General features: G+C 43.3%; 2 protein-coding genes across 3 annotated transcripts; one reads left to right on the forward strand and one right to left on the reverse strand.

Annotated features, from left to right (window-relative positions):
- Nucleotides 1-34: 34 nt before the first annotated feature.
- ift140 (intraflagellar transport 140 homolog (Chlamydomonas)) lies at nucleotides 35-24,521 on the reverse strand. Of its 2 annotated transcripts, none has more exons than XM_058061731.2 (30): nucleotides 24,393-24,521; nucleotides 23,678-23,837; nucleotides 23,378-23,599; nucleotides 23,188-23,309; nucleotides 22,986-23,116; nucleotides 22,722-22,897; nucleotides 22,350-22,441; nucleotides 19,872-19,978; nucleotides 19,648-19,790; nucleotides 19,366-19,569; nucleotides 19,223-19,295; nucleotides 18,912-19,003; nucleotides 18,701-18,828; nucleotides 18,204-18,321; nucleotides 18,000-18,121; nucleotides 17,784-17,919; nucleotides 16,910-17,041; nucleotides 15,728-15,942; nucleotides 5,046-5,223; nucleotides 4,751-4,941; nucleotides 4,588-4,683; nucleotides 4,377-4,509; nucleotides 3,210-3,353; nucleotides 2,816-2,944; nucleotides 2,529-2,711; nucleotides 2,257-2,460; nucleotides 1,089-1,298; nucleotides 853-1,016; nucleotides 532-673; nucleotides 35-445 (listed from the first exon to the last, which is right to left on the reverse strand). In XM_058061731.2, exons 2-30 carry the CDS (start codon nucleotides 23,822-23,824, stop codon nucleotides 266-268), a joined length of 4,314 nt encoding a protein of 1,437 aa, XP_057917714.2. In that variant the 5' UTR covers nucleotides 23,825-23,837; nucleotides 24,393-24,521; the 3' UTR covers nucleotides 35-265. The 2 variants fall into 2 exon arrangements, with proteins under 2 accessions (XP_057917714.2, XP_057917712.2); XM_058061729.2 differs by having other exon boundaries at nucleotides 36-445; nucleotides 24,219-24,468.
- tmem204 (transmembrane protein 204) lies at nucleotides 6,648-13,537 on the forward strand. The gene is made up of 3 exons (XM_058061734.2): nucleotides 6,648-7,702; nucleotides 8,846-9,001; nucleotides 12,371-13,537. The coding sequence occupies exons 1-3, from the start codon at nucleotides 7,423-7,425 to the stop codon at nucleotides 12,613-12,615; spliced, it is 681 nt and encodes a 226-aa protein (XP_057917717.1). The 5' UTR covers nucleotides 6,648-7,422; the 3' UTR covers nucleotides 12,616-13,537.
- Nucleotides 24,522-24,561: the final 40 nt, after the last annotated feature.

The following is a 24,561-nucleotide window of genomic DNA, read 5'->3' on the forward strand; positions in this document are numbered from 1 at the left end:
AAAACAAAACAGGTCATTTTATTTTCAGAACACAAACACAAAATGCATATGTACATATGTGGTATGAAAAACATTTTCGTGTGTGTATTTTCCATAGTATCACAAAATCTATTACAACCATGAGAGTGCCACAGCAGTAATCTACAGCCTCTCTGGTGGCTTAACATGAAACAACAGCGCCCTCTTGTGACCAAGATGCAGGCACCATTTCCACTGGTCTTTGACTCAATCTTTAAGAATTCATATTTTAAAATGTCAACAGTTTTTAGGGCATGTTCAGGTCCTCCTCCACCTCATCATCTTCCTTTTCATTATTTCTGTGATCCCCAGAATCCATAGTGAAACCCATCTGCTTATGCAGGGTGTCCAGATTGGCCTGCTTAACGTAGTATCTGATATTTTGTGATGACATCAGCTTCTGGAGCTCCTCCAACTTGCTGTGGGCCTACATGAAAACATACAGGAAAAAAAATAATATTATAAAAATTCACATCAGAGACTTTGCTGGAATGGATTTGGATAATTACCTACCACTTTGAAATTGCCGTGCTGACAGTGATGGTCGATCAAGAAGCCAAACACATCCCCGACCCTGACAGCAGTGTCCAACTCAGATTCTTCCAGTAAGGCCTCACATATGCTCAGGGCCTCCTCAGCATCTTCTGGCTTTAACCTGCATACAAAAGACAAGAGTCATGGGCGCAAGGCTGCATATGTATAAAGTACACTATATGGTACTATATGCTAGTATGATATACAAACATGGCCCCCTGGTTATAGCCCTTTCTTGAGCACTTAGGCTGAATGGTTCCATCTCTCAGAATTCACATACAATTTCGGACAAATTTTTACCTGCGTGCATGGACAAATTTCTGAATGAGGGTGATTTTACGCTGCAGCTCAGCCAGTTTGGCTTCCTGTTGTCCATCCGCATTCTTTGATTTCAAGAGGCATTTGACCGCCTCACTCAAAGCATCCAAAGCCTTCTCATAGCTCTGATAATCATCAATTTCCACCTTTGAAACGCATAGGAAGTCATTTTCAGTGACAATCTTTTGTAAAGCTGTACACAAGTCCTGCCATCTTACTTGTGCACGGGTTTCATAGAAACCAGCAAGCAGGTGTGGCGCTCTGCCTTTAGTGTAGAAAGCAATGATTGTCTTCAAGATCTCTGGGTTTTTCCAGTCTACAGATTGGAGGTAGTTGGCGGCCATGATGAAAAGCTCCTTCTGACGACAAACGTTGGCAAAAAGTATGATTCTTTCTGTGTCGCCAGATTTGAGGAGCGCCCTCATTGCCTGTAAGGAAAACAAAATAAAACTAGAAATTTGTAAATTAAACAGCATGTTATTGTCACTGCCCACATTTTACCAGCAGGCAGTGCAACACATGAAGTACTTCATGTACTGTATCACTGTATTACCCATGACAAAAAATTGCACACACAGCAATTGTTAAAGACGACCCATTATGCAAAGTTTTGATACTTTGTATTGAGATGGGCTGCACGGCGAATGAGTGGTTAGCACGCAGGACTCACAGCTAGGAGACCCAAGTTCAATCCCCACCCTCGGCTATCTCTGTGTGGAGTTTGCATGTCCTCCCCGTGCATGTGTGGGTTTTCTCCGGGTACTCCGGTTTCCTCCTACATTCCAAAAACATGCTAGGTTAATTGGCACTCCAAATTGTCCATAGGTATGAATGTGAGTGTGAATGGTTGTTTGTCTATATGTGCCCTGTGATTGGCTGGCCACCAGTCCAGGGTGTACCCCGCCTCTCGGCTGAAAACAGCTGGGATAGGCTCCAGCACCCCCGCGACCCTCGTGAGGATAAGCGGTATAAAATGAATGAATGAATGAATAAATGAATGTATTGAGATGTGGACTTCTATAGAGCAGCTACACACAACAACCCACACAGATTCTGCACCTCTTTGCAGAATTTTAAATGACTTCCTGCTTCCGACCCCGACAGTCTGTTTAATTTACTTCACCGATGGCCCACTCTGCGGTGATTGGTCACACTCCCAAGCGCTCACAGGACTTCTGGATATGTAGCTACGTGTTTACCTTTTTTTTTTCATTGCATGAAACAAAACTATAATTTCTTGTAGCTTGTGTTTGCCGGTCGTGAGAAAATAAACATGCATAGGTTAAAAAGCATAAATAAAGAAAACCACTTGGGTCGTTGGGCCAGTATGCTACCTACTAGGCTACCGTGCGGTCTTAAGTATTTTCAATATCCCTAATTTCCTACCTTGAGTTTGTTTCCGGCCTGTGTGAATTTCTTAGACGCCAGGTGGTAGTTTCCCTGACGCACACAGCACTCCGCTATCCTCTCTAGCAGATCCTTGTGAGCCTCTTCGGACAAGTCTTTGGAATCAGTCACAGTCATTTTCTCAGCCAGCTCCTCTGTGATGGTCAGGTTCTCATTCACACACAACTCCAGAGCTTGAGGGTACTGTAACCAAGAACACCAAACATGAATAATGTGTCTGCAGTGCATAAATGCACAGATGGGAGTGGTACCTTCTTGGCTGCAATCAGAAGTTCCACAGCCCTTTTATACTGGGAATGTTGAATGAAGAATTCAGAGCAGCGCGCCAGGAGGGCAGGATCCGACTTCTCATTGAGATCCTCGGCAACCATCTGAAGAGCAGCGAACTGCTGGGTAACAAAGGCCACTTCCAGAGCTTTGGAGACGTAACCAGCCTTCAAGAGAGAACATAATGGCTTCTACAATGCCTGCAATGCTGCCCTCTTGTGTGATGATGAGGAATGATGAAACAAATGTGGAGTTAACAGTCATGTCATACTTTGTGATAGAGTGAAACTGCTCTGTCCAAGTGAATGCCTTTCTCCTCGTAATAACAAGCAGCCTCCATCATGTCCTCTGGGTTACTGAGCAGAGCTAAGTTCATCAACTGGTCATCCAAGCTATTCTCCTGTACAGAGATTAACACACAAAACAGGTCAAGGGACCTTTTGAGAACATTGATCCTCACAATAAATAAATACCAATAGTCTCACGAGACACTTAATTCACAAGATGAGACAATGTACGAGATTGGGATCAAATCACCACGCTCGGTGATGGGAGTCACAACCAGGAGGCTGAAGAGGTGCATGTGGCTCCGGAGCCACGGGTTGTCGACCTCTGCTCTAGTATTTAGAGATACTGTCCTAATAGGGAGTGACAGATAAGCTTACCTTACAAAGTCGTATGGCGTTGTTGTAGGCTTGGGCTCGAGTGTAGAAGTGGACGGCTTGTTTGATGTCATCGTGACCCTCATAGTGCCTTGCCAGGTGGTACGATGCCGCTCTGTCACCTGTTTCGATGGCTATGTCAGATGCCTGGTAAAAATAATCACATTCATTGATTTCATTTACTGTCTTGAAAAAAAAAACATTGGATCAGCAAACACACAAGCTGAAAAAGCACAATTTCCTTTTTGCAGAGTCAAACATTTGCATCACCACACATATCATTAGGTGTAAATTGTATTGAATTAAATCCAATGCAAAAGTATACAGAATACAGAATAATAATAACATTGTTTTTATTACATATATTTTTTGTCAGCATTCATTCAGAAATTATTGCATGCAAACCAGAAGGTGGCATAAAATGACTTCACCACACGTCAATTTTTTTTCCTGTCACTACAACACACCAGTGACATAGAGCAGTGATTCACAACCACTCTACTGCAGCACACTAATCAAGTGTGTCATGCCACCTTCCTTATTTGAGTATGTATTTACCAGAAACTTAAATTTATGCTAGTAATGTATAGTGATGGGCTGCACGGCGACCGAGTGGTTAGCGAGACTGGAGTTCAATTCCACACTCAGCCATCTCTGTGTGAAGTTTGCATGTTCTCCCCCGTGCATGTGTGGGTTTTCTCTGGGCACTCCGGTTTCCTCCCACATTCCAAAGACATGCTAAGTTAATTGGCCACTCCAAATTGTCCATAGGTATGAATGTGAGTGTGAATGGTTGTTTGTCTATATGTGCCCTGTGATTGGCTGGCCACCAGTCCAGGGTGTACCCTGACAGCTGGGATAGGCTCCAGCACCCCTGCGACCCAAGTTAGGATAAGCGGTAGAAAATGAATGAAAGAATGAATGAATGAACGTAGTGACAGACAGAACAATGATATAATCTTCCACTAGATGGCAGCGGTTACATAATTGATCTGTATTGATGCATTTTTGTTTGGTGGTGTGCCATAAGATTTTGTGACTCTATGCCTTGGTTAAATTATGGGGTGGAAAGCACTGACCTCGTCTGGGAGGAATCATTATGGGTTTATTGTGGTAGTTTGTAGTCATTTAATAATGTAAGGGTATAATGTGAATATTTCACGGCATCACCTTCTGAACGTTCCCCATGTAGCAGTGAACTCTGACCATAGAGAAGTAATCCTGAGCACATTCATAGAGCTCAATAGCTGAATCCATCTCAGACTGGCTCTCCAAATACTGAGCCCACCACTTGTAGAGTTTCCTGTGTTGAAGAGATCATTTTTTCAATGTAAAACATGGGTACATGGGTATGGGTATATATGCCTGTCACTTCACATACTTGTCTTTCATCCTGTTAACATAGATCTCCAAAGACAATGGATCATCTTGAAGCATTCTGGGCACCTCCACTTGGTGGGTGTCGGATTTTTCATAACTGGAAGAATGATTCAACAATTTAGACAGATCAATGATCTTTTTGTGATTCAACAAAATCTTCTTACTTAGCCAGGGCCATGCTCTTGTCGCCAATGGACTCCAGATAGCGTGCATAATTGTAGTAGGTAGCGCGTAGGTGGATACGATCATGACTCTCAGCGATTTCCAACGCCTTCTCATACTGCCCAGACGCCTGATACAGATTGTTCAGGAGGTCATAGCGTTGACAGCCCTTATACAGCTTTTCAGCATCTTCCTGGTGGAAGACCACAAGCAACGAAGGGACATGTAGACATTTTTATGTGTGTGAAAAGGCACATTATTGGAAAAAAAAATTGCAAATAACTATAAAGATCATACCAGCATGCCAAGCTGAATGGCCAATGCTGCTATGTGGGCCTCTGGTTCCGGCTCCGCCTCTGCCTCTTTCAGTGCTTTTGCTGCTCTGGCATTTCCCATATTGCCGAGACACACACGTGCCACATCCAGACGACGGGTTTTCACACACATACGTGCCATGTTTTCCCATACTACTTTGCTGCGGAGGGGAAAAACAAGTGATGGGTTTAGTCACTCAATTCCATTTCATTAACCATCATTGAGAATGTCAATATGAACACAAAGACAAAAACTCTACTGGTTAGAGTTTTGGTACTATTATAATATTAGCTACAACTACACAACAACATTCATTCATTCATTTTCTACCGCTTTTCCTCACGAGGGTCGCGGGGGTGGTGGAGCCTATCCCAGCTGTCTTCGGGCGAGAGGCGCGGTACACCCTGGACTGGTCGCCAGCCAATCACAGGGCACATATAGACAAACAACCATTCACACTCACATTCATACCTATGGACAATTTGGAGTCGCCAATTAACCTAGCATGTTTTTGGAATGTGGGAGGAAACCGAAGTACCCGGAGAAAACCCACGCATGCACGGGGAGAACATGCAAACTCCACACAGAGATGGGAATTGAACCCTGGTCCTCCTAGCTGTGAGGTCTGTGCGCTAACCACTAGACCGCCGTGCCGCCCTACACAACAACATCTAAAACTATAAACATAGTAAATATGAAAGTGAGTATTATTATTACAGGTCTTGTATGGGCTCATACCAAATGAAGTGGCCAGTCAGTATATTACAACAGTCACAAATGGGTGAAACTTGTCATAAAATGCACCCATGTGCTTGGAAACACACACCACATGGTGGCTCTGTTATTAAAACCCAACGTTTGACCTCATAAGCCAGGTTGACTTGAAATTTCTCACATAGCTTGACGAGAGCTTTAAAACACCCAGCGTAAAATTATCGCCGTTACATTTGGTACATGGGGGGGGGCTAATTGGCCAGAAGTCATTTGTGTAATGATTACATAATTTGGAGGATATCTGTATAAGCATTTAGACACATTAATATATACCTGTTAAAAGACAGTTGTTGACATAAGGCCCAAAATAAGCAAACAAACAAATCTGTGCAAAACACCATACTTTACTCTTTGACTTGCTGATGTAAATCACAGCCTGAACCCTTTAAAGTTCGTATTCAAGATTCCTTCGCCATCTGTTCCTTATTTGACTCCCCCGTCATCCTCCCCCTGGCTTTAGCAGATACAGATGTGAACTATTTATGAAAGCTAAGCAACAGGAAATAGCCCAAATCTTTAGGGGCCGTGGTGCGTGAGGGGGGCAACGGCGTCTATTAGTGAAACCAAAGCAAGAAGAACATGAGAACCAGATTATCCAAGTTTTCTGCAGAGTCTGTCAGAAATAGTCTGGCCTTACATGGCAACCAGAAAACAATGTGATAAATACTTCCAAAGACAGAGGAGCGGCAACATCTAGAGAGCCAGAAAAGGAAAGACAAGAGAAGGACCCGGTCTACATTTGGCCCCTCTTCCCAGCCTCTTTTCCTCTCAGGAAACACATCCTGTTGCTGGCCGAGTGTGGTGGCCAACGTGTTTGTTGCACACAAGAGAGGGGACTTCAAGTGAACGCCCCCACCCTCACCACCCCCCAGGCTGCAGACAAAAGAGTATACAACAGTGACGTTCAAGAGGGGGTCTTTTTGGACATTTGAGTCACACCAAAATCTTGGCACATTTAATGCAACCATGGAGAAGGGAGCTGTCTGATTATGACACAGATGTCTCTCAGCCATATGCAAGTATTCATCTCTGACCTAAAAGGATTTACAGCCAGTCTGTGAGGGAAAGAACAGCAGGGGGAGGTGGGTCATACAGAGGAGAGACTCCTAGCAACACTGTGAAGAGAATCTATCCTTTTTTTTTGCAACTTTACTCTGCATGTAGACAGCAGATCACACGTGAAGCAGTGTGGGTACACAAGATCAGAGGATCAAAATCAAAGAGTCAAGCTGCAGCTAGTAGGAACCAGTGGAATGGACCTCTGTTGGCTTGATCCCAGCATACCCACAGTGCTGTCAGAAGAGGAGGGCTGAGGATCTGCTGCAACCAACTCACGAATGAGGATGAATGGAGATGTTCTTTAGCTAAAGATCAAGACAGCATCCTTCCTACTGTCCATTTGTGTGACACAAGTAATCAGCTGGAGGAGGAGGCGGTGGCAGCGGTAGTGGTGGTGGAGGCAGCGGAGGAGGAGGTTGCTGCCCCGGAGGAGAGACGAGAGAGCAGGCAGGACACTGAGGAAGAACAGGGATTGGAACGAGAGGGAGAGGGAGGGGGAGGAGAGGTGACGGGCAGGGGGTGTCACATGGCCGTACAGAGGCTAGTGGCGGCGGCAGTAGCGGTTGCCCTGCTGTCTCTGGTTCTGAACAATGTTGCCGCCTTCACTCCCAGCTGGGTCCTGCAGGCCCTGGAAGATGGACGCAAGAGGAGTGTGGGACTGTGGAAGATGTGCCCCTCCGGAGGAGAGAAGGGTCGGGATGACCTCCAGGTTGGCAGAAGGGGGCAGGGGACACATAAGCAGTGTGAAGGTCTGGGATGGGGCTCTGAGTATGCTGGCTATCAAGAATCCCGCAGCTCTGTTAAATGTAAGTATTATGTATATCATTTTGTTGTTTTGGCTGCATGGCGGTGGGGTGGTTAGCGCGCAGGCCCCACAGCTAGGAGACCTGAGTTCGATTCCATCCTCAGTCATTTCTGTGTGGAGTTTGCATATTCTCCCTGTGCATGCGTGGGTTTTCCTCCGGGTGATCCGGTTTCCTCCCACATTCCAAAAACATGCTAGGTTAATTGGCGACTCCAAATTGTCCATAGGTATGAATGTGCGCATGAATGGTTGTTTGTCTATATGTGCCCTGTGATTGGCTGGCGACCAGTCCAGGGTGTACCCTGCCTCTCGCCCGAAGACAGCTGGGATAAGCTCCAGCACCCCCGCAGCCCCCGTGAGGATAAGCGGTGGAAAATGAATGAATTTTGTTGTTTGTGTATACGTATGCTTATTGCTGAAACTACCAGCTACTTGCTGCATAAATAATTATCATTATGTGTCACTCTATTATGCCACCAGGCACAGTCATTCATTCATTTTCTACTGCTTTTCCTCACGAGGTTGATGGGGGTTCTGGAGCCTATCCCAGCTGTACTCGGGCGAGAGGCGGGTACACCCTGGACTGGTTGCCAGCCAATCACAGGGCACATATAGACAAACAACCATTCACACTCACATTCATACCTATGGACAATTTGGAGTCGCCAATTAACCTAGCATGTTTTTGGAATGTGGGAGGAAACCGGAGTACCCAGAGAAAACCCACACATGCATGGGTAAAACATGCAAACTCCACACAGAGATTGCTGAGGGTGGAATTGAACCCTGGTCTCCCAGCTGTGAGGTCTGCCCGCTAACCACTCGCCCGCCACCAGACACATTTCCAAGTAAATGAAATACCTTGCTGCATCATTTTTTTGCCAAAATAAAATGGGATGCAGGAGGTATTCATGTATGTGAAGGCCCCATTGACAAAATCCCATTCAAAACAACTCTGGGAAACTCTGCAGGTCCACTGCCAACTTGACACAATGGACAGCATAGTGTGCACCCAAAGACATTGCAACGCCATGTAGGGCAATAAGGCAGTGCTATAAGCGTGCGGTAGGCTAATGTCAATACAAATTGAGTGTTTGGAAGTATAACATCTCAATCTCTCAATCTCTCCCTATGGTCCCTCAAGTGCAGTTTGACATGATGCGGGCATGCAACCTGATGGCGACCGTGGCCCTGACTGCTGGTCAACTGATATTCCTCCTCGGCCTGATGGAGCTACCGCTAATCACACAGGAATCCCAGTGGTGGGAGGAGGCCATTGCAGCACTTTTCCAGCTAGCCAGTGAGTATTAATGCACCATTAAGATGCCTGGGGAAACTGATGAGCTCCTTTCAATGGCAAAGTATGGGAATACTCTCTAGGCTGTCGGTCAACATCTTAATTACAAGATTTTCAAGATAAACAGCAAAGAAAAATCGCCCTTGTGAAAAGGTATATTCTTTAGACGTAAGTACTGTCTTTCAGTTTCATGCACTGGGTGCAGGCTCCATTCCTGTTCAATGTACCACCCACTAAGACCCTACAACTTTTGCTTTTTACGCTTGTCTGTAGCTAGCTGGGATAGACTCCAACTCATCATAAAGGACTTCCCACAAGATTGTAGACTGTGTTTTCAATTCAGATGAGCATCCATGCGGTTAGAGGTCACTCTCTCTTTTTAGTTCATGCCAAGGTGCTTGATGGGCTTGCGGTCAGGGCTCTCAGGTTTTTTCACATCAAACTCTTCTAAAAACACATTTATGGATCTGAGTTTGTGCATTGCTGCTAAAATAGGGCTCCCAAAACTCTTCCCAGAAAATTGTCCAAAATGTCTTGGGAAGGAAGATGAATAATGAGCCCAACCTACGGTCAATAGATCAATAGATTCTTTAATTAAAAAGGTGTGTCCCCAGACTTTTGTCCCTGTACAGTGTACGCTGCAGTCACTCAGTCACTCGCCCCTCTATCAGTCTAGGGGTCTGTTTTGCATCTAAATTTAGTCACCAGTCAAGGCTCCATGAGCCAGTGCTGCAGTGAGCCAGGGAGAGACTGGTGGGCGCCAGGATATCCCTGCTCAGGACGAGGAAATGTCTGTGACTACCTGTTATGCAAACCCCCGAGATGAAGAAGGAAAAAGCGGGGAGGGGGAATGCACGGGAAAGACACTTTCAACAGGGACTATGTGTTTGTGTTGTGTGTGTGCACACTACCAGGAGATTCCAATTCTTAGTTTCAGCAGTGAAAAGTATATACGGTATATGGGACCACTTCCTCTTGCAATGAAGATTTCCTCTCTATCTATGGTATTTTTTGGATGAGGGATATTATGTGAAAACCTTGACAGGAAGATCACACCCACAACAGGGTATTTCCATTGAAGACAGACCATACAAATTAGCTGGACAGGCCAAAACAGATCCTAAAAAGTCCTGTCCATAGGAGCGGCATTTGGCTATTTATAGCTTTTATGACAATGTGGTCAGCAATGATCAATGTCTATATGCATGATAACAACAAGGTTTCAAAGCACACACCTACTTTCTATCTAAAATTAGATAGCTTCCTGTAAAAAAAGCATATTTTAAGGTCACTATTTTGGCCATGTATGGTCAACAAAGCATGAACAGAATGACATGAATACCATTCAAGGCGTAAAGTCGATCCCTTTATTATTTGAACTGTCATCCTTCTATTTTCTTCTTTCCTTCTTCATCCTTCTACTTCTACTACAGTAGAAGAACTACTGAACTATCAGAACTATCTGACAGTATCTGACAGTTCCAACGGTGTGGTAAAAGCTGAGGGAAGGCCTTTTGGGATGATTTAGAGCAGAATTTGCGAGTCTGTACCACTCAGTGACACCCCCCCCCCGCCCCGATTTGACAAAAATGACTTCAGAATCTTGTAGAAAGTCTTCCCAGAAGCTGCACAATGGGAAACAACTTCATATACCGCAGTCCATTTTCACTTTGTGTGGGTATGTTTTTGTATAATTTATTTTGGTCTTCAAAAGGAGGAACTGTGGCAGCTTGACAGAAATAAAGAAAACCCAATTTTTCCAAATCCATCAATTTTCTATGCCGCTTATTCTCACTGGGGTCCCGGGTATGCTGTAGCCTATCCTAGCTGACTTTGGGCGAGAGGCGGGGTACACCCTGGACTGGTTGACTTCAGTTATGTATCAAGGCTAAATTAATTGCTTTTTAGTTCTGATAGCGAACAAGTAAACAGAGTCTGGGGTCAGGTGAAACCTCCACTAAATAAATAATTTTGGGGGAGGAGGGGAGGTCCAGTTTGTATTGTATTCACTTTCAGAGGCTTGGTGGTCGATATCATATTTTGAAAACCCCCATCTGATAGAATATTAGAAACCAAACAATTTTGCTCACATGGGTCCAGTCTTAATTGCTTATTATGCACATGGTATTTGTTTTGCACATATATATTTGATCATCTTATGTCCGATATGAATGGAGATATTTTCTATCAATCGCCTTTAGATACATGCCAAACATTCTCAGCTATTGCAAGGAGGCTGTGAGGTAACAACATCCAGGTCGGGTCAAGTCATTTTTTCCTTCGCCTTGGCCATTAAACCTCCTGGAAGAGAATGACTGGAATGTGTTTTCTAGTGTGTTTAAAGTCAGGTCATGTCATAGGTCTTGAGATAATAACTTCCATTCACATTGTGTGTACTTTGATGCCGGATAGTCACTGATGACTTATTTACATTCCAGTACTGTCTTCAGTGCAGCCTTAAAATTAATCTGATCGGACATTTCTCCGTGAGCGATAACGTCAAATCTCCAGTAGATGTATTAGACTCAAAGTGGAGGGTGTGGAATTGGTGGAAGGAAGGATGGAAAGAGGAAGAGGGGGAAGGAAGCTGATGAGATACTGTAAGTGTGTGCCAAATAGAGAGGTTCACACAGCCCACCCTGGCTGCAACCTGGACAGGAGATTATTCGTGTTTTTGGATCGGGAGCCAGGCAGGTTAAATAGCAAGTCACTGAGCAAACAGTGGCCTTCCAATTTGAGTGGTCGACACACAGACACTATTATTCACATCCTCACATCAAACAAACAGCCATCTTTCTGCTGAGGCAGAAAGGGAAAACTATAAATGAACTCCAGGCTACAGTACAGGAAACTGACTGATTCCTATCAGTTATTCCTATTTCCAGTCATTATTATTATAACTGTTTTGATACTACAATACATTGGTTCATGAAGTCTTAAACGTGTAATGAACATGTCGACATAAATTTTATGAATGGATTTATGGGGTCTTTGCAAGGACAGAAGAGAAGAAAGGTGTGGGTTGAGGTGTGATGCTGATAAAGTTCAAAGTACAGTATCAGCATAAAAATAGCAAGTTCCTTAGATTGTCTATTCTCAGTGAAACACCTCAAAGGATTTTCTGAGCATCATTACCGGCTGATATTTTTTGATGTTGTCTATTTACAAGAACTTTCTGTGACTGAAATCCAGTGAATCACACAGCAAGGGTTCTCTATGAGGCAAATTTGGTCCACCAGCCTGTAATATGTCTATATGGGGATTTTGAGTTACTGACACTACTGCAATCATGCTTGTAGTATATAGTGAAAATACAGTAAAACAGGACACCAAATGACTGACTCGCTAAATGGTCTTTCTTTGACACTGCAGGTTTTGTGCTGGTAATTGGACTTGTGACCTTCTACAGGATCGGCCCTTACACGCACCTGTCCTACTCCTGTTTCATGGACATAGCCGCTTGCCTTCTAGCCACCATGGCGGCAGCCATGCTCATCTGGAATATTTTACACCGCCGTGATGACTGCCTGGCACCGCGGGTCATCATCATCAGTCGCTCGCTGGCGTCCCCTTTCCACCCACGCCTGGACAATGACTACGTGGACTCGCCATGTTAAGCAAAGTGACAACTCAGCGACTATTCAGGCTGTTATTAATCCTGTTGACTCGCAAGGCATGAAGTGTCAGACGGGTCAGGCCTTTATCTACCTGCTATGTGCTCACTTTCATAATCTACAGCTATGTCAGAATTGTATTGCCACACGGCACCATGTATATATTTCCTATAGAAATGTAATTGGTGGCTAAATAATTCACTATTTTGGACCAGGACACTGTTGTGCTTAACATCCTCCCCAAACAGAAGATCAAGCTGGACCTTGACCTTAAATGTTATATGTGAACTTATTGAAAAGTTCTATTATTAAATTGGAATTATGATAGATGTTGAAAACATAACAGAATACCTCATGTTTTTTTCTCCCATCACTTTGAAGCATGTCAAAATGTAATATTGATATATCTTTAGATGGTAAACTAATTAAAACATCATTGTCAGTCAACTTAGCAAGGTTTCTTAATGGGTAACTGCAATATCATTTTATTGTGTCTGCATAGAGGAAATGGCGGATACCAAAATACACATAAATACTTTTCTGCAACTAAGAAGTCTGCTTGTTTGTGGTACATTCTATATGCTAATTTAATATTAGTTAACGGCATTCAAATACAGTCTTGCCATTAAGGTGTTTCAATATTTGGATTATTATATGATGAATCTGTAAAGAGCCTATGTGGGTCCTACACTATTCAGAACATAAATAAATTATAAGTTCAATAAACTGGTAAACAATAAATACACAAGTTGTGTGTCATGTCATATTGAAGAAAATGAAAATGTCATATTTCGTTTGTACATTATATAGTAGTATTATTTTCCATTGCTGGGGGAAAGAGTGGCTTTATATGGCAACGCGCTAGCAAAAAAACGAGAGATAACCCAGCACTATGTCACCAAAAGTCAGGGACAACATGAATTCAAGGAAATGGCGCAAATGGCTGGAATGTCTGGAATACAATTCCAGCCTGTATCTGATACTGCTGCATCATTCTCAGCATTTCAGCCTGTCATTTAAACACATATGTAAAGTCGCAGACAATGTATGTCATATTAAAAAAAATCTAAAGATCTTCTTATCGATATTTTCACAATGTGTTGATATGATGTTCTTTTTCTGAAATGTGATATGGCCAGATGTAATGGGACACACGCCTTCCAACAAGTTGAACTTTGTCTCGACAGACCCCAGACTATTTTCCCAAAGGTGTTGGGGATCATCAAGATGTTTTTTGGCAAAAAAATTATGTAGATGAGCCATAATGTTCTTTTTGTTCAGCAGTGGTTTTGGTCTTGGAACTCTGACATGCAGGCCCAGTGTCTTTCTTATGGTGGAGTGAACACTAATTGAGGCAAGAGATGCCTGCAGTTCATTAGATGTTGTTGTGGGGTCTTTTGTGACCTCTTGGATGAGTCGTAGCTGCTCTCTTAGAGTAATTTTGGCAACTCCTGGGAAGGTCCACCACTGTTCCATGTTTTCGCCGTTTGTGGATAATGGCTCTGGCTTTGGTCCTTGTACTTTCCTTTTACATTCATTTTCAACTGTTATCCTCAAGAGGGTCGTGGGGGTGCTGGAGCCTATCCCAGCTGATGATGACACCTAACAGTCATCTGGGCTTTTCTCTGCAGACACACGTAACCTTCTCCTTCGTCTCAACACACACTCGCACATTTACACCAACTACACTTGACTTCACCTTATTAAACACCGTCTTCATTATGAACTACAATAGTAATGCAAAATAGGTGCAGGCAATGCTTCCCTTCAGTCCTGTGGGGGGCAGTAATGAGTATTATTACTTGTTTGGTGGCCTTTAACACCTTAAAGCAACTCATTCATTCATTCATTCATTTTCTCCCACTTATCCTCACGAGGGTCGCGGGGGTGCTCGAGCCTATCCCAGCTGTCTTCGGGCGAGAGGCAGGGTACACCCTGGACTGGCGGCCAGCCAATCACAGGACACATATAGACAAACAACCATTCACACTCACATTCATACCTATGGACAAGTTGGAGTTGCCAATTAACCCAGCATGTTTTTGGAATATGGGACGAAACCGGAGTACCTGGAGAAAACCCACGCATGCACGGGGAGAACATGCAAACTACACACAGAGATGGCCAAGGGTGGAATTGAACCCGGATCTCCTCGTTGTGAGGTCTGCGCGCTAACCACACAACCGCCGTGCAGCCCCTTTTTCATGTGCCCCATTCAACGTTTCTATTTACAATACCTAAAGATATAGGTGAGCTCTGCCTGAAAATGCAGGAGTGTATTGTAGGATGTTTTCAAGAATTAAACACAATGCCGATCATAAAAAAAATAAATATAGCCATCAATGGGGAACTTATAAAGCTGTATCTCTGCTCTCCCAAAAATGAATAGACAGACTGACTCATACATACCAGTACACATCCTTTTAGGGACCTGATTCAATGTTTGCAGAAATGGCAAGGGTACACTTGTGTATATGTGTGTGTGTTTAGCACTGAACACACCCACATACTAACAGTAACAGTCACATACACAGATTGGAGAGTTCCTTCCCTGGGCATGAATGCAGAACAAATATGCTGAAGGAAATTTAAAACACACAGTCTGGAGTGTTGTATCATGATTCAAAAGCAACAAGGTTCTGGCTGTGATAAAAGACAATAACCCTTGAATGTTTGAAGGAGATTGGATGAAAATGACATGCCATTTGTTGAGCCATTCCTAACCTTTCACCCAAGATAGCTCAATAGTCATAATAATCAATCAACTCATAACGTGCAACTGAGGCAAAATGGAATACTATTTAGCGGTCTTATGGCCCTTGACGTCAAACGTCTTTGGAAAAATATGATTAATGATGACAAATCTGAATGGACTTTGTGAGGAAAAGCAAACTCCCTGCTAACATCTATACTATTGTGCAGAATTCCAAGCAAAACCAAGGCCGACAGTAACAATGCACTCCCCATTGGCCATTACCTTAGGCTTTGAAACAAAGTCCTTGTGGACAGGACCGCTTAGGAAAGAACGTGACGACTGGATCAAACAGGAGGGGGGGGGGGGTCTATTTTTAAAAAATCTACCGAGCTGATTAGAATACAAACAGTGACGTTTTACCTCTTGATGAGTTTGATGGACTTGAAGGCCTCGTCCATGTGGCCCACGGTGAGGTAGAAGCTGAAGTTTAACATGGCATCGCGTGTGGACTTGTCACAGTTCTCCAGGCCTTCAAAGTCCCTGAGAGCACGCCTGGACACCATTTGGGGGAAGAGGGCAACGGAACCTCGTGATGACTGGCTGTGGTTTGCTGGTGCTGATGTGGCAGAAACCTCCTTTAGAACACATAAGGCACGTTGTCATGCTCATAAAACAAACAAATATTGTATCACATAGAAACACATCCCCCACACTTCATATAGTTATTACTTCTCAAGGAACACTACTATGGAAATGAAACTTTGATATATTTTAGTAGTAGAGAGTAGCGAATTATTCATTCATTCATTCAATCATTTTCTACTGCTTATCCTCACAAGAGTCGCGGGGGTGCTGGAGCCTATCCCAGCTGACTTCAGGCGAGAGGCGGGGTACACCCTGGACTGGTCGCCAGCCAATCACAGGGCACATATAGACAAACAACCATTCACACTCACATTCATATCTATGGACAATTTGTAGTCGCCAATTAACCTAGCATGTTTTTGGACTGTGGGAAGAAACCGGAGTACCTAGAAAAAAACCCATGCATGCACGGGAAGAACATGCAAACTCCACACAGAGATGGCCGAGGGTGGGATTGAACTGAGGTCTCCTAGCTGTGAGGTCCGTGCGCTAAACACTCGCCCAGTAGCGAATTAGTATAGATTTATTATCCACTGATTACTATTATTGTCTAAATAGTTGGATCCCACATCTATGGTATTGTCCGTTGAGAAGCTAAAATGAAGTGGTTGCTGAAATGTGAGGGGTGTACTCAGTTACTGTAGGTTGGAGGAGGAAGATGTAGGAGTCAAAGGTAACCACACAAAATTAATACATTTAAGACAAAGCTATTCTACTAAAAAAAAACAGATTTCACTCCACAGGGTTGCGATTGACCAGCTTGGAATTTAAATATTGATATCCTCTGTAGTAGGGGGGTCACAGACTTACTTACTTCTGGTTGAAAGACACCACCTCTCCGAAATAATAGCTGGGGTGTGTTAGACCAAACAGAGGTGCATATTTAGGGTGGAAAAAATACATATACCTGCACATGCTGAGTGGGGAACCAAAAATAAGAGCATTGCTCAGCCTCACCTTGCAGCTGAAGTAATAGTAAGGCACGTCGAGAGCAAGGAGAGCCTGAAGGCCTGATGGTTTGGCGTAGCAGTCTTGCAAGAGGAGGCCATGTTCCTGAGTACAGAAGAGGGTGACCACTGACACATCCACCTGGAAAATTAAAAGAAGCAGTAAATCAAGATGCTGAGGAATAATACACACTGTATACATTTCTTATTTGTACTCTAATGATAGCTGGTCCAAGATTAATACAGGACACTGAGAAGAAACTGGGTTGTTTAGACTATATGTGCCCTGTGATTGGCTAGCAATCAGTTCAGGGTGTACCCCGCCTATCGCCCGAAGACAGCTGGGATAGGCTCCAGCACCTCCGCGACCCTTGTGAAGATAAGCGGTAGAAAATGAATGAATGAATGAATGAAAAGTAACAGTGGTAGTAATAGTAGTAGTCACAATGGTAATAGTAAGTGTGGTTACCATGGTAATGACATGCCAAGATTTAATTACAAGCCACAATATTATGGCAAAGCTGTTATGTTGAGGTCAAACGTGCACATATTCATTCATTCATTCATTTTCTAATGCTTATCCTCACGAGGGTCGCGGGGGTGCTGGAGCCTATCCCAGCTGTCTTCGGGCGAGAGGCGGGGTACAACCTGGACTGGTCGCCAGCCAATCACAGGGCACATATAGACAAACAACCATTCACACTCACATTCATACCTATGGACAATTTGGAGTCGCCAATTAACCTAGCATGTTTTTGGAATGTGGGAGGAAACCGGAGTACCCGGAGAAAACCCACGCATGCACGGGAAGAACATGCAAACTTCACACAGAGATGGCATGTCCACATATTGTTGTTTTAATCAGAGAATGACATCAACATTACCGTGTCCCAGTAGCCAGATGATGATGTTTCAGAGCTAACTGGCACAGTCTCGCACACAAAAAGGCGAGATTCACTCTCGTCCCAGAAGTGAGACACAGGGCATCTGGCACTTAGTTCAGTCTCCTGGAACTGCTGTCTGAAGCACAAATTATGTATAATACACAATTATCTGAGTGAGGGAAGATTACACACACACACACAGCAAAAGCGACGTACCTTTCGCTGTTTTCAGAGTTGGAGATACCACTGGATGGTCTGCCAGTGAAGAAGTCAAAGTGCGTCACAGTGTCCATTTCAATGTCATAGAAGTAGACTTTCTGGTCAGGTCGCCCATTCACCTAACAAGATAGGTTGACATCAATTTAAGTGATGATCTTGCTGGATGGAGATGGAGAAGAAGACTGCCTGTTGTTCATTCACCTGTGTGATTAAGATGCTGACTTGGCTGCCATTAGAATTACACTTCACTGACCTCAGAGCTCCCAAATTGGGAATCGCATCCACCAGGTTCTTGGCATTGCAGTGAGCTTTAGCATCTCTATATGAAACACATATTACAATGTAGATACTGTATGGTACAGGAATGTTTTAACTGGAGTTGTATCTTATTAAAGGTCCCCTGCAACACAAAGGTGACTTTTAGTGATGTTCAGTTTTCCCCAAATATAGTTTTTTTTATTTTTACATTTATTTTGCCGACACACCACCCATTTGTACTGCCAAAACGTTATGAGCAAGTTCACCCTCGCTCAATGCTAATATCCGTGTCCTCCCCCAACTCCTTAATGTTTAGTCATTACATCTGATATATGGTATCTATTATTTTGGACAAGTACCAACATCAAGGCCACAATTTTGGATAACCACTTTGAAAATAACTGTGGGACCTCTGAGACTTATTCAAATTGTTGAACAACCTTCGAGTGAGGTCAAAGACTCGAATGTGTGATGTATCTGTGCCGACCACCAGGTAAGATTGGCACACGCTGAGAAGCACTGGGTTGCCCTCGGCCTTGGAGAAAGTCAATAGCTGTTTCACTGTACCCTAAGAAAAAAAGAGAAATGGGATGATTTATTCGGTACAGTAAAAAACATGCTTATGCTCTTTTTAGTGTCCCCAGAACAAACCTGTGGTGTACGGATCTGGACTCTGTTTGGTTCCACAGTGTAAAGGTTCTCACCATGTACAGTTACCACATGAGAGTCACAAGGGAATGATCCTGAAAATTGTGAGGAAAAACAAAACTATTACCGTAAAAAAGGGTGTAACAATTCATTCACTACATTGACTTATATCAATGAATCGTGAATCAAATACATAAGACATACGTAATAGAAATCCCTGGGTATCATGCATGCACAGCCACTCAGGGATGTGTGAATGTTTTGCAGCAAAACGCCATTTGCGCTGCTGAATGTAACTTTACTTAGTGGTGTACCTTTATTGTGTAGCGCTGCACCGGACATCTCAAACACAGTGACCTGTTTGCCACTCCAGACTGTCGCTGAATTCTGTTTGGCACATAAATCCATTTCAAGTGGCGTTCATTGAAATGATAAATGACTTAAACTGCAGCCTCACCTTAGTCACACACACACCCTTGATGTGCATTTCAGACTGCAGGGCCAGGTGCAGTCCTGTGTGGAACTGAGTGATACTGAGCTGGGTCGGTGTCAGCTGTACCGCTGCCACCTGCTGGCTACAGTGTGCAGACATCACATGCTCATGCAGGATCACCACGGTGTTGGAATTGTTGGCGGCGAGGAGATTGAGACTGGAGCCCCACTGAAATGCAAATAGTGGAGTATGAGTATGTGTCTGATATTATAAAAACACACACTGTGTAATAAATAAATGCAGAACCTGTAACTGGGTGACGTTCCCTTCTATTTCAGTGGGTGTTTGTAGCTTCCACTGAGCTTTGGTGTCACCTCTAGTGCGGTCCAGATGCACTGTCATCTTCCACATTGCTATGCGTCCATGGCTGGTGCCAGCTGCCAGGATTTCTGGAGAAGTTACGCAAGCACGGATAGACGTTAACAGCAAATTTACAATCATATGGCAGTAGTGAGGGGTGCAATATTTACCCTTTCCTGCACAGTAGGAAATACAGTTCATCATTTCGCCCCGCTCAAAACCCAGAGTTTCGTCAAGTGACAATGCATAATTCTCGTTTCGCTCAAGATCCCACAGCCTACCAAAAAAACAGAACCAGTCACCAGATGTGTAAATGGCCACCGAGATGGGAGTTTGTAAATGTTATGGTAATGGTAATGGTTTTATTTTATTTGAACGTGCATCAGATTACAATTGAGTGCATCCCATAATCAGTTCACAGTTCCACATGTCCAAAAGGAGTAGGAAGAAGCAAAGCTTATTAAATCCTACCCCTCCATCTGGTACTTGTACAATCAGTAACTGTTACATTTGTTCACTTCCTGCTTTCCTAATATATATATATATATGTATTTTATTAATTTTTATTTTTTTATTTAATTTAATTATTATTTTTTTTTGTCACGTACCGAAGTACGAGGTGATATGACCATACAATGACATAATGGGTACCATAGTAAGTGTCAATATATTGATATATATACAGTGCATCCGGAAAGTATTCACAGCGCTTCACTTTTTCTACATTTTGTCATGTTACAGCCTCATTCCAAACTGAATTAAATTAATCTCTTACCTCAAAATTCTACACAAAATACTCCATTATGACAAGGTGAAAAAAGTTTTTTTTTTACTTGTTTTGAATTTATTAAAAATAGAAAACAAAAAAATCACATTTACATAAGTATTCACAGCCTTTGCTTAATACTTTGTTGATCCACCTTTGGCAGCAATTACAGACTCAAGTCTTTTTGAATATGATCCCACAAGTTTAGCACACCTATCTTTAGGCAGTTTTGCCCATTCTTCTTTGCAATAAGTCTCAAGCTCCATCAGGTTGGATGGGAGAGCCATGGCACAGCCATTTTCAGATCTCTCCGGAGATGTTCGATCGGATTCAGGTCTGGACTCTGGCTGGGCCACTCCAGGACATTCACGGAGTGGTTCTGAAGCCAATCTTTTGAGATCTTGGCTGTGTGCTAATGTCTACTGTATATATGGTCAAGGTACATGACCAGTCTACTGAGGTCAAGGGCGCTCTGGAGCAGGTTTTCATCCAGGATATCTCTATATATTGCTGCATTCATTTTTCCTTCTATCCTGACTAGTCTGCCAGTTCCTGCTGCTGAAAAACATCCCCACAGCATGATGCTGCCACCACCATGCTTCACTGTAGGGATGGTATTGGCCTGGTGATGAGCAGTGCCTGGTTTCCTCCAAACATGGCGCCTGGCATTCACACCAAAGAGTTCAATCTTTGTCTCATCAGACCAGAGAATTTGGTTTCTCGTGGTCTGAGAGTCATTCAGGTGCTTTTTGGCAAATTCCAGACGGGCTGCCATGTTCCTTTTACTAAGGAGTGGCTTTCGTCTGGCCACTCTACCATACAGGCCTGATTGGTGGATTGCTGCAGAGATGGTTGTCCTTCTGGAAGGCTCTCCTCTCTCCACAGAGGAACACTGGAGCTCTGACAGAGTGACCATCGGGGCCTTGGTCACCTCCCTGACTAAGGCCCTTCTTCCCCGATCGCTCAGTTTAGAAGGCCGGCCAGCTCTAGGAAGAGTCCTGGTGGTTCCAAACGTCTTCCATTTACGAATAATGGAGGCCACTGTGCTCATTGGGACCTTCAAAGCAGCAGAAATGTTTCTGTATCCTTCCCCAGATTTGTGCCTCAAGACAATCCTGTCTCGCAGGTCTACAGACTTCTTTTGACTTCATGCTTGGTGTTTGTGCTCTGACATGCACAGTCAACTGTAGGACCTTATATAGACAGTTATTATATTTCCAAATCATGTCCAATCAACTGAATTTACTGCAGGTGGACTCCAATTAAGCTGTAGAAAGATCTCAAGGAGGATCAGTGGAAAAAAGATGCACCTGAGCTCAATTTTCAGCTTCATGGCAAAGGCTGTGAATACTTATGTAAATGTGATTTTTTTGTTTTCTATTTTTAATAAATTCAAAACATGTCAAAAAAACCTTTTTTCACATTGTCATAACGGAGTATTTTGTGTAGAATTTTGAGGTAAGAGATGAATTTAATTCAGTTTGGAATGAGGCTGTAACATGACAAAATGTAGAAAAAGTGAAGCGCTGTGAATACTTTCCGGATGCACTGTATAGCACATCATGACTGGTTCAAGACTCTTCATCCTTGTATTTAGCAAACTTGTAATGCTTGTAATGTTTCTTGAATTGGCTCATCGTTGTGCATTGTTTGATTCCACATACTGAAATGCTATGGCTTAGCATAGAAGTGTTTCAAATTTAGTTCTTCCCTGAGATCATATTTCTCCTCTCTTGTAGAGAAGTATTGGATGAAATTTTTAGCTAATTGGTTATTTTTAGCCTTATGCATTATTTTAGCTGTTTGAAAATTAACTATATCAGTTAAGTTTAAGTATTTGTGATTTTAGAAATAAGGAGTTAGTGAATTTGTTTGTACCAACCTGATGAGTTGCTCCCCTGTTGCAGTGATAACGAGACCATTCTGGGCCCACACAATGTCAACGTTCTGCCCACTCTTGGTGCTCAGCTTGAACTTGTAAAAGGGGGGGGGGGAAACATAATGCCAATTTTTCCCATTAATCAATTCAATTCTTAAATATAATCAGAAACAAGTGGTTGAACTACAGTCTATACCAAACCCCCAAACAAACCAACCCAGGATCTGTTTCAGTCCACACAATCTCATCCGATCAGGTAACTGTTGTTGTTATGCTTACAGTATCTACGGACTCATTATATTTTGAGAACCTGCAATAATTTATAAACGCTCTTGTACATACATAGTACATTTTGTCACAACTTTTCCAGCATACCTTTTGGATTTCTTGTGCCTCCCCCTCAGGTCCCAGAGTATACTGTGACAGCATCATGGCGTCAGTGATGACAGTAAGGGCTTCCCTTGTCTCAAGGAAGAACATCTTCTTGATGGCACCGTCCACACTGAGGAGTGTCCGTGTTTTACTGTGTTCATCCACGCCATGCACCTTACCTACAAAAGAATAAGGCTTCATTTGCACGGCTTGCACCACTACCACTGATTCCAGCAGAGTATTCTAAACAAAATAATAAATTCTTGCCATCTGCAGTGCTGACATAGAATCCAAGAGCCTCCTGTGGTCCCATTTTGAGAGGCGCTCCCTTCCAGCTGAACATGTCTAAAGCGTTCTCGTCGCCACCCACTGATGCACGGGCCAGCATTTTCACATCACTGCAACAACAAGTCATAATGAATGAGATGTATTTTTCATTAAAACTAACAGTGCTATCAGGTTGACTCACTCTCCAGGCAAAGTGGGTTTAAAGATGCAGCAAGTCAGGGGAGAGTTGTATGCATGTTTGACTTGATAGTTCCCTTGAAGTCTCCCTCTGGCGTCCACCTTCCATACAGCTAAAGCTCCAATCTGACATTAATGTATTATACATTCATATGAAAAATAAAAAGAGCAGTGCTCTGAAGAGACACACTCACCTGATCCCCGGTTACCAAGCGGCTGCCGGAGCTACTCCACTGCAGCAGTGTGATGCGTGCCGTGTGTGTGCTTGGTAGGACCGCTTGATCCCCAGAAGGATGCAGAATTAGTACAACCTCGCCATTCTCCCAGCCGAGTGCCAACATTGGTTTTACTGGATGCCAGCAAAGCATTGTGGGCTGGTGAGGACGTTCAACATGGCAGCTCTCCACATGCTCTCCCTGCATTTGGACAGGGGTGAGTTTAAAAATGGATGTTTTAGTTAGAAGTACTGTACTCGTATATATAGCACATTGTACCTGCTGTAGGTAGATGTCCACATTTCCACCACTGGGGGAATGACGCGAGGCCACAGCCAGTATGGAGAGAGCCGAGTGCCATGTCAACTGAGAGGGCTCCTCACTATTTTCAGGGGTCTCAACACGGTGGTCAAAATACACAGCCATGGCCCCACTGTATCTAGGCGGGAAAGAGATGACAGAAAAAAATAACGTAGGAATGACTGCTTACTTGACTTATATAATTTATTATGGTCATTATTTATTATGACACTGAATTTAATTGCCGATGAATGCAGGTACAGTACTCGCCTGCTTATTGGTGCGTTCAAGTACCAATAGGAACTGAGAATGTTTTTTTATTTCTGTCATGTTTAACATACAGTGTAATTGAACGTTTTTGTTTCATTTAACTAACAACCTTTGTGACCACAGTTGTCTGTTGAGGTGAAGACAACCACGACACGGAACTCGTTGTCAGTATCTTTAAGTGTACTGAATTTGGATTAACCGCAAACAGAACGGTCAGCTCGTTAAATGCAGTGCTGTATGTGATACTTACATTGAATGCAGTTTTTCCCTTGTCCCTTGTTTGTGTCGAAAGAGCTAGCTCAAACCATCGATTTTCTAGCGGCATCCATCTTGGATTTTCGACTTAGGCTAGCTAGCTAGCGAGCTAGCTCGAACATCAAAGTTAGCCTTTATTGAACAGAAAGGTGTCTTTTTAAAGACTTACCTTGCTATTTAATGGCTGCCTCCAACTTTGCTGCAAACTTTCAACACTATTGAAACATAGTCTTGTGTAAATGTGTCACCAATGTGTGGCAATAAAAGCGTCGCTGACAGTTGCCACGGACAACCGCAGAGGTTGAACGAGAGGAGGAGTTACGGAAATGGACGAACTT

Source organism: Doryrhamphus excisus, unplaced genomic scaffold, assembly GCF_037039965.1.
Source record: "Doryrhamphus excisus strain RoL-2023G ecotype Guam unplaced genomic scaffold, RoL_Dexc_Guam_v1.1 HiC_scaffold_24, whole genome shotgun sequence".
Taxonomy (NCBI): Eukaryota; Metazoa; Chordata; class Actinopteri; order Syngnathiformes; family Syngnathidae; genus Doryrhamphus; species Doryrhamphus excisus.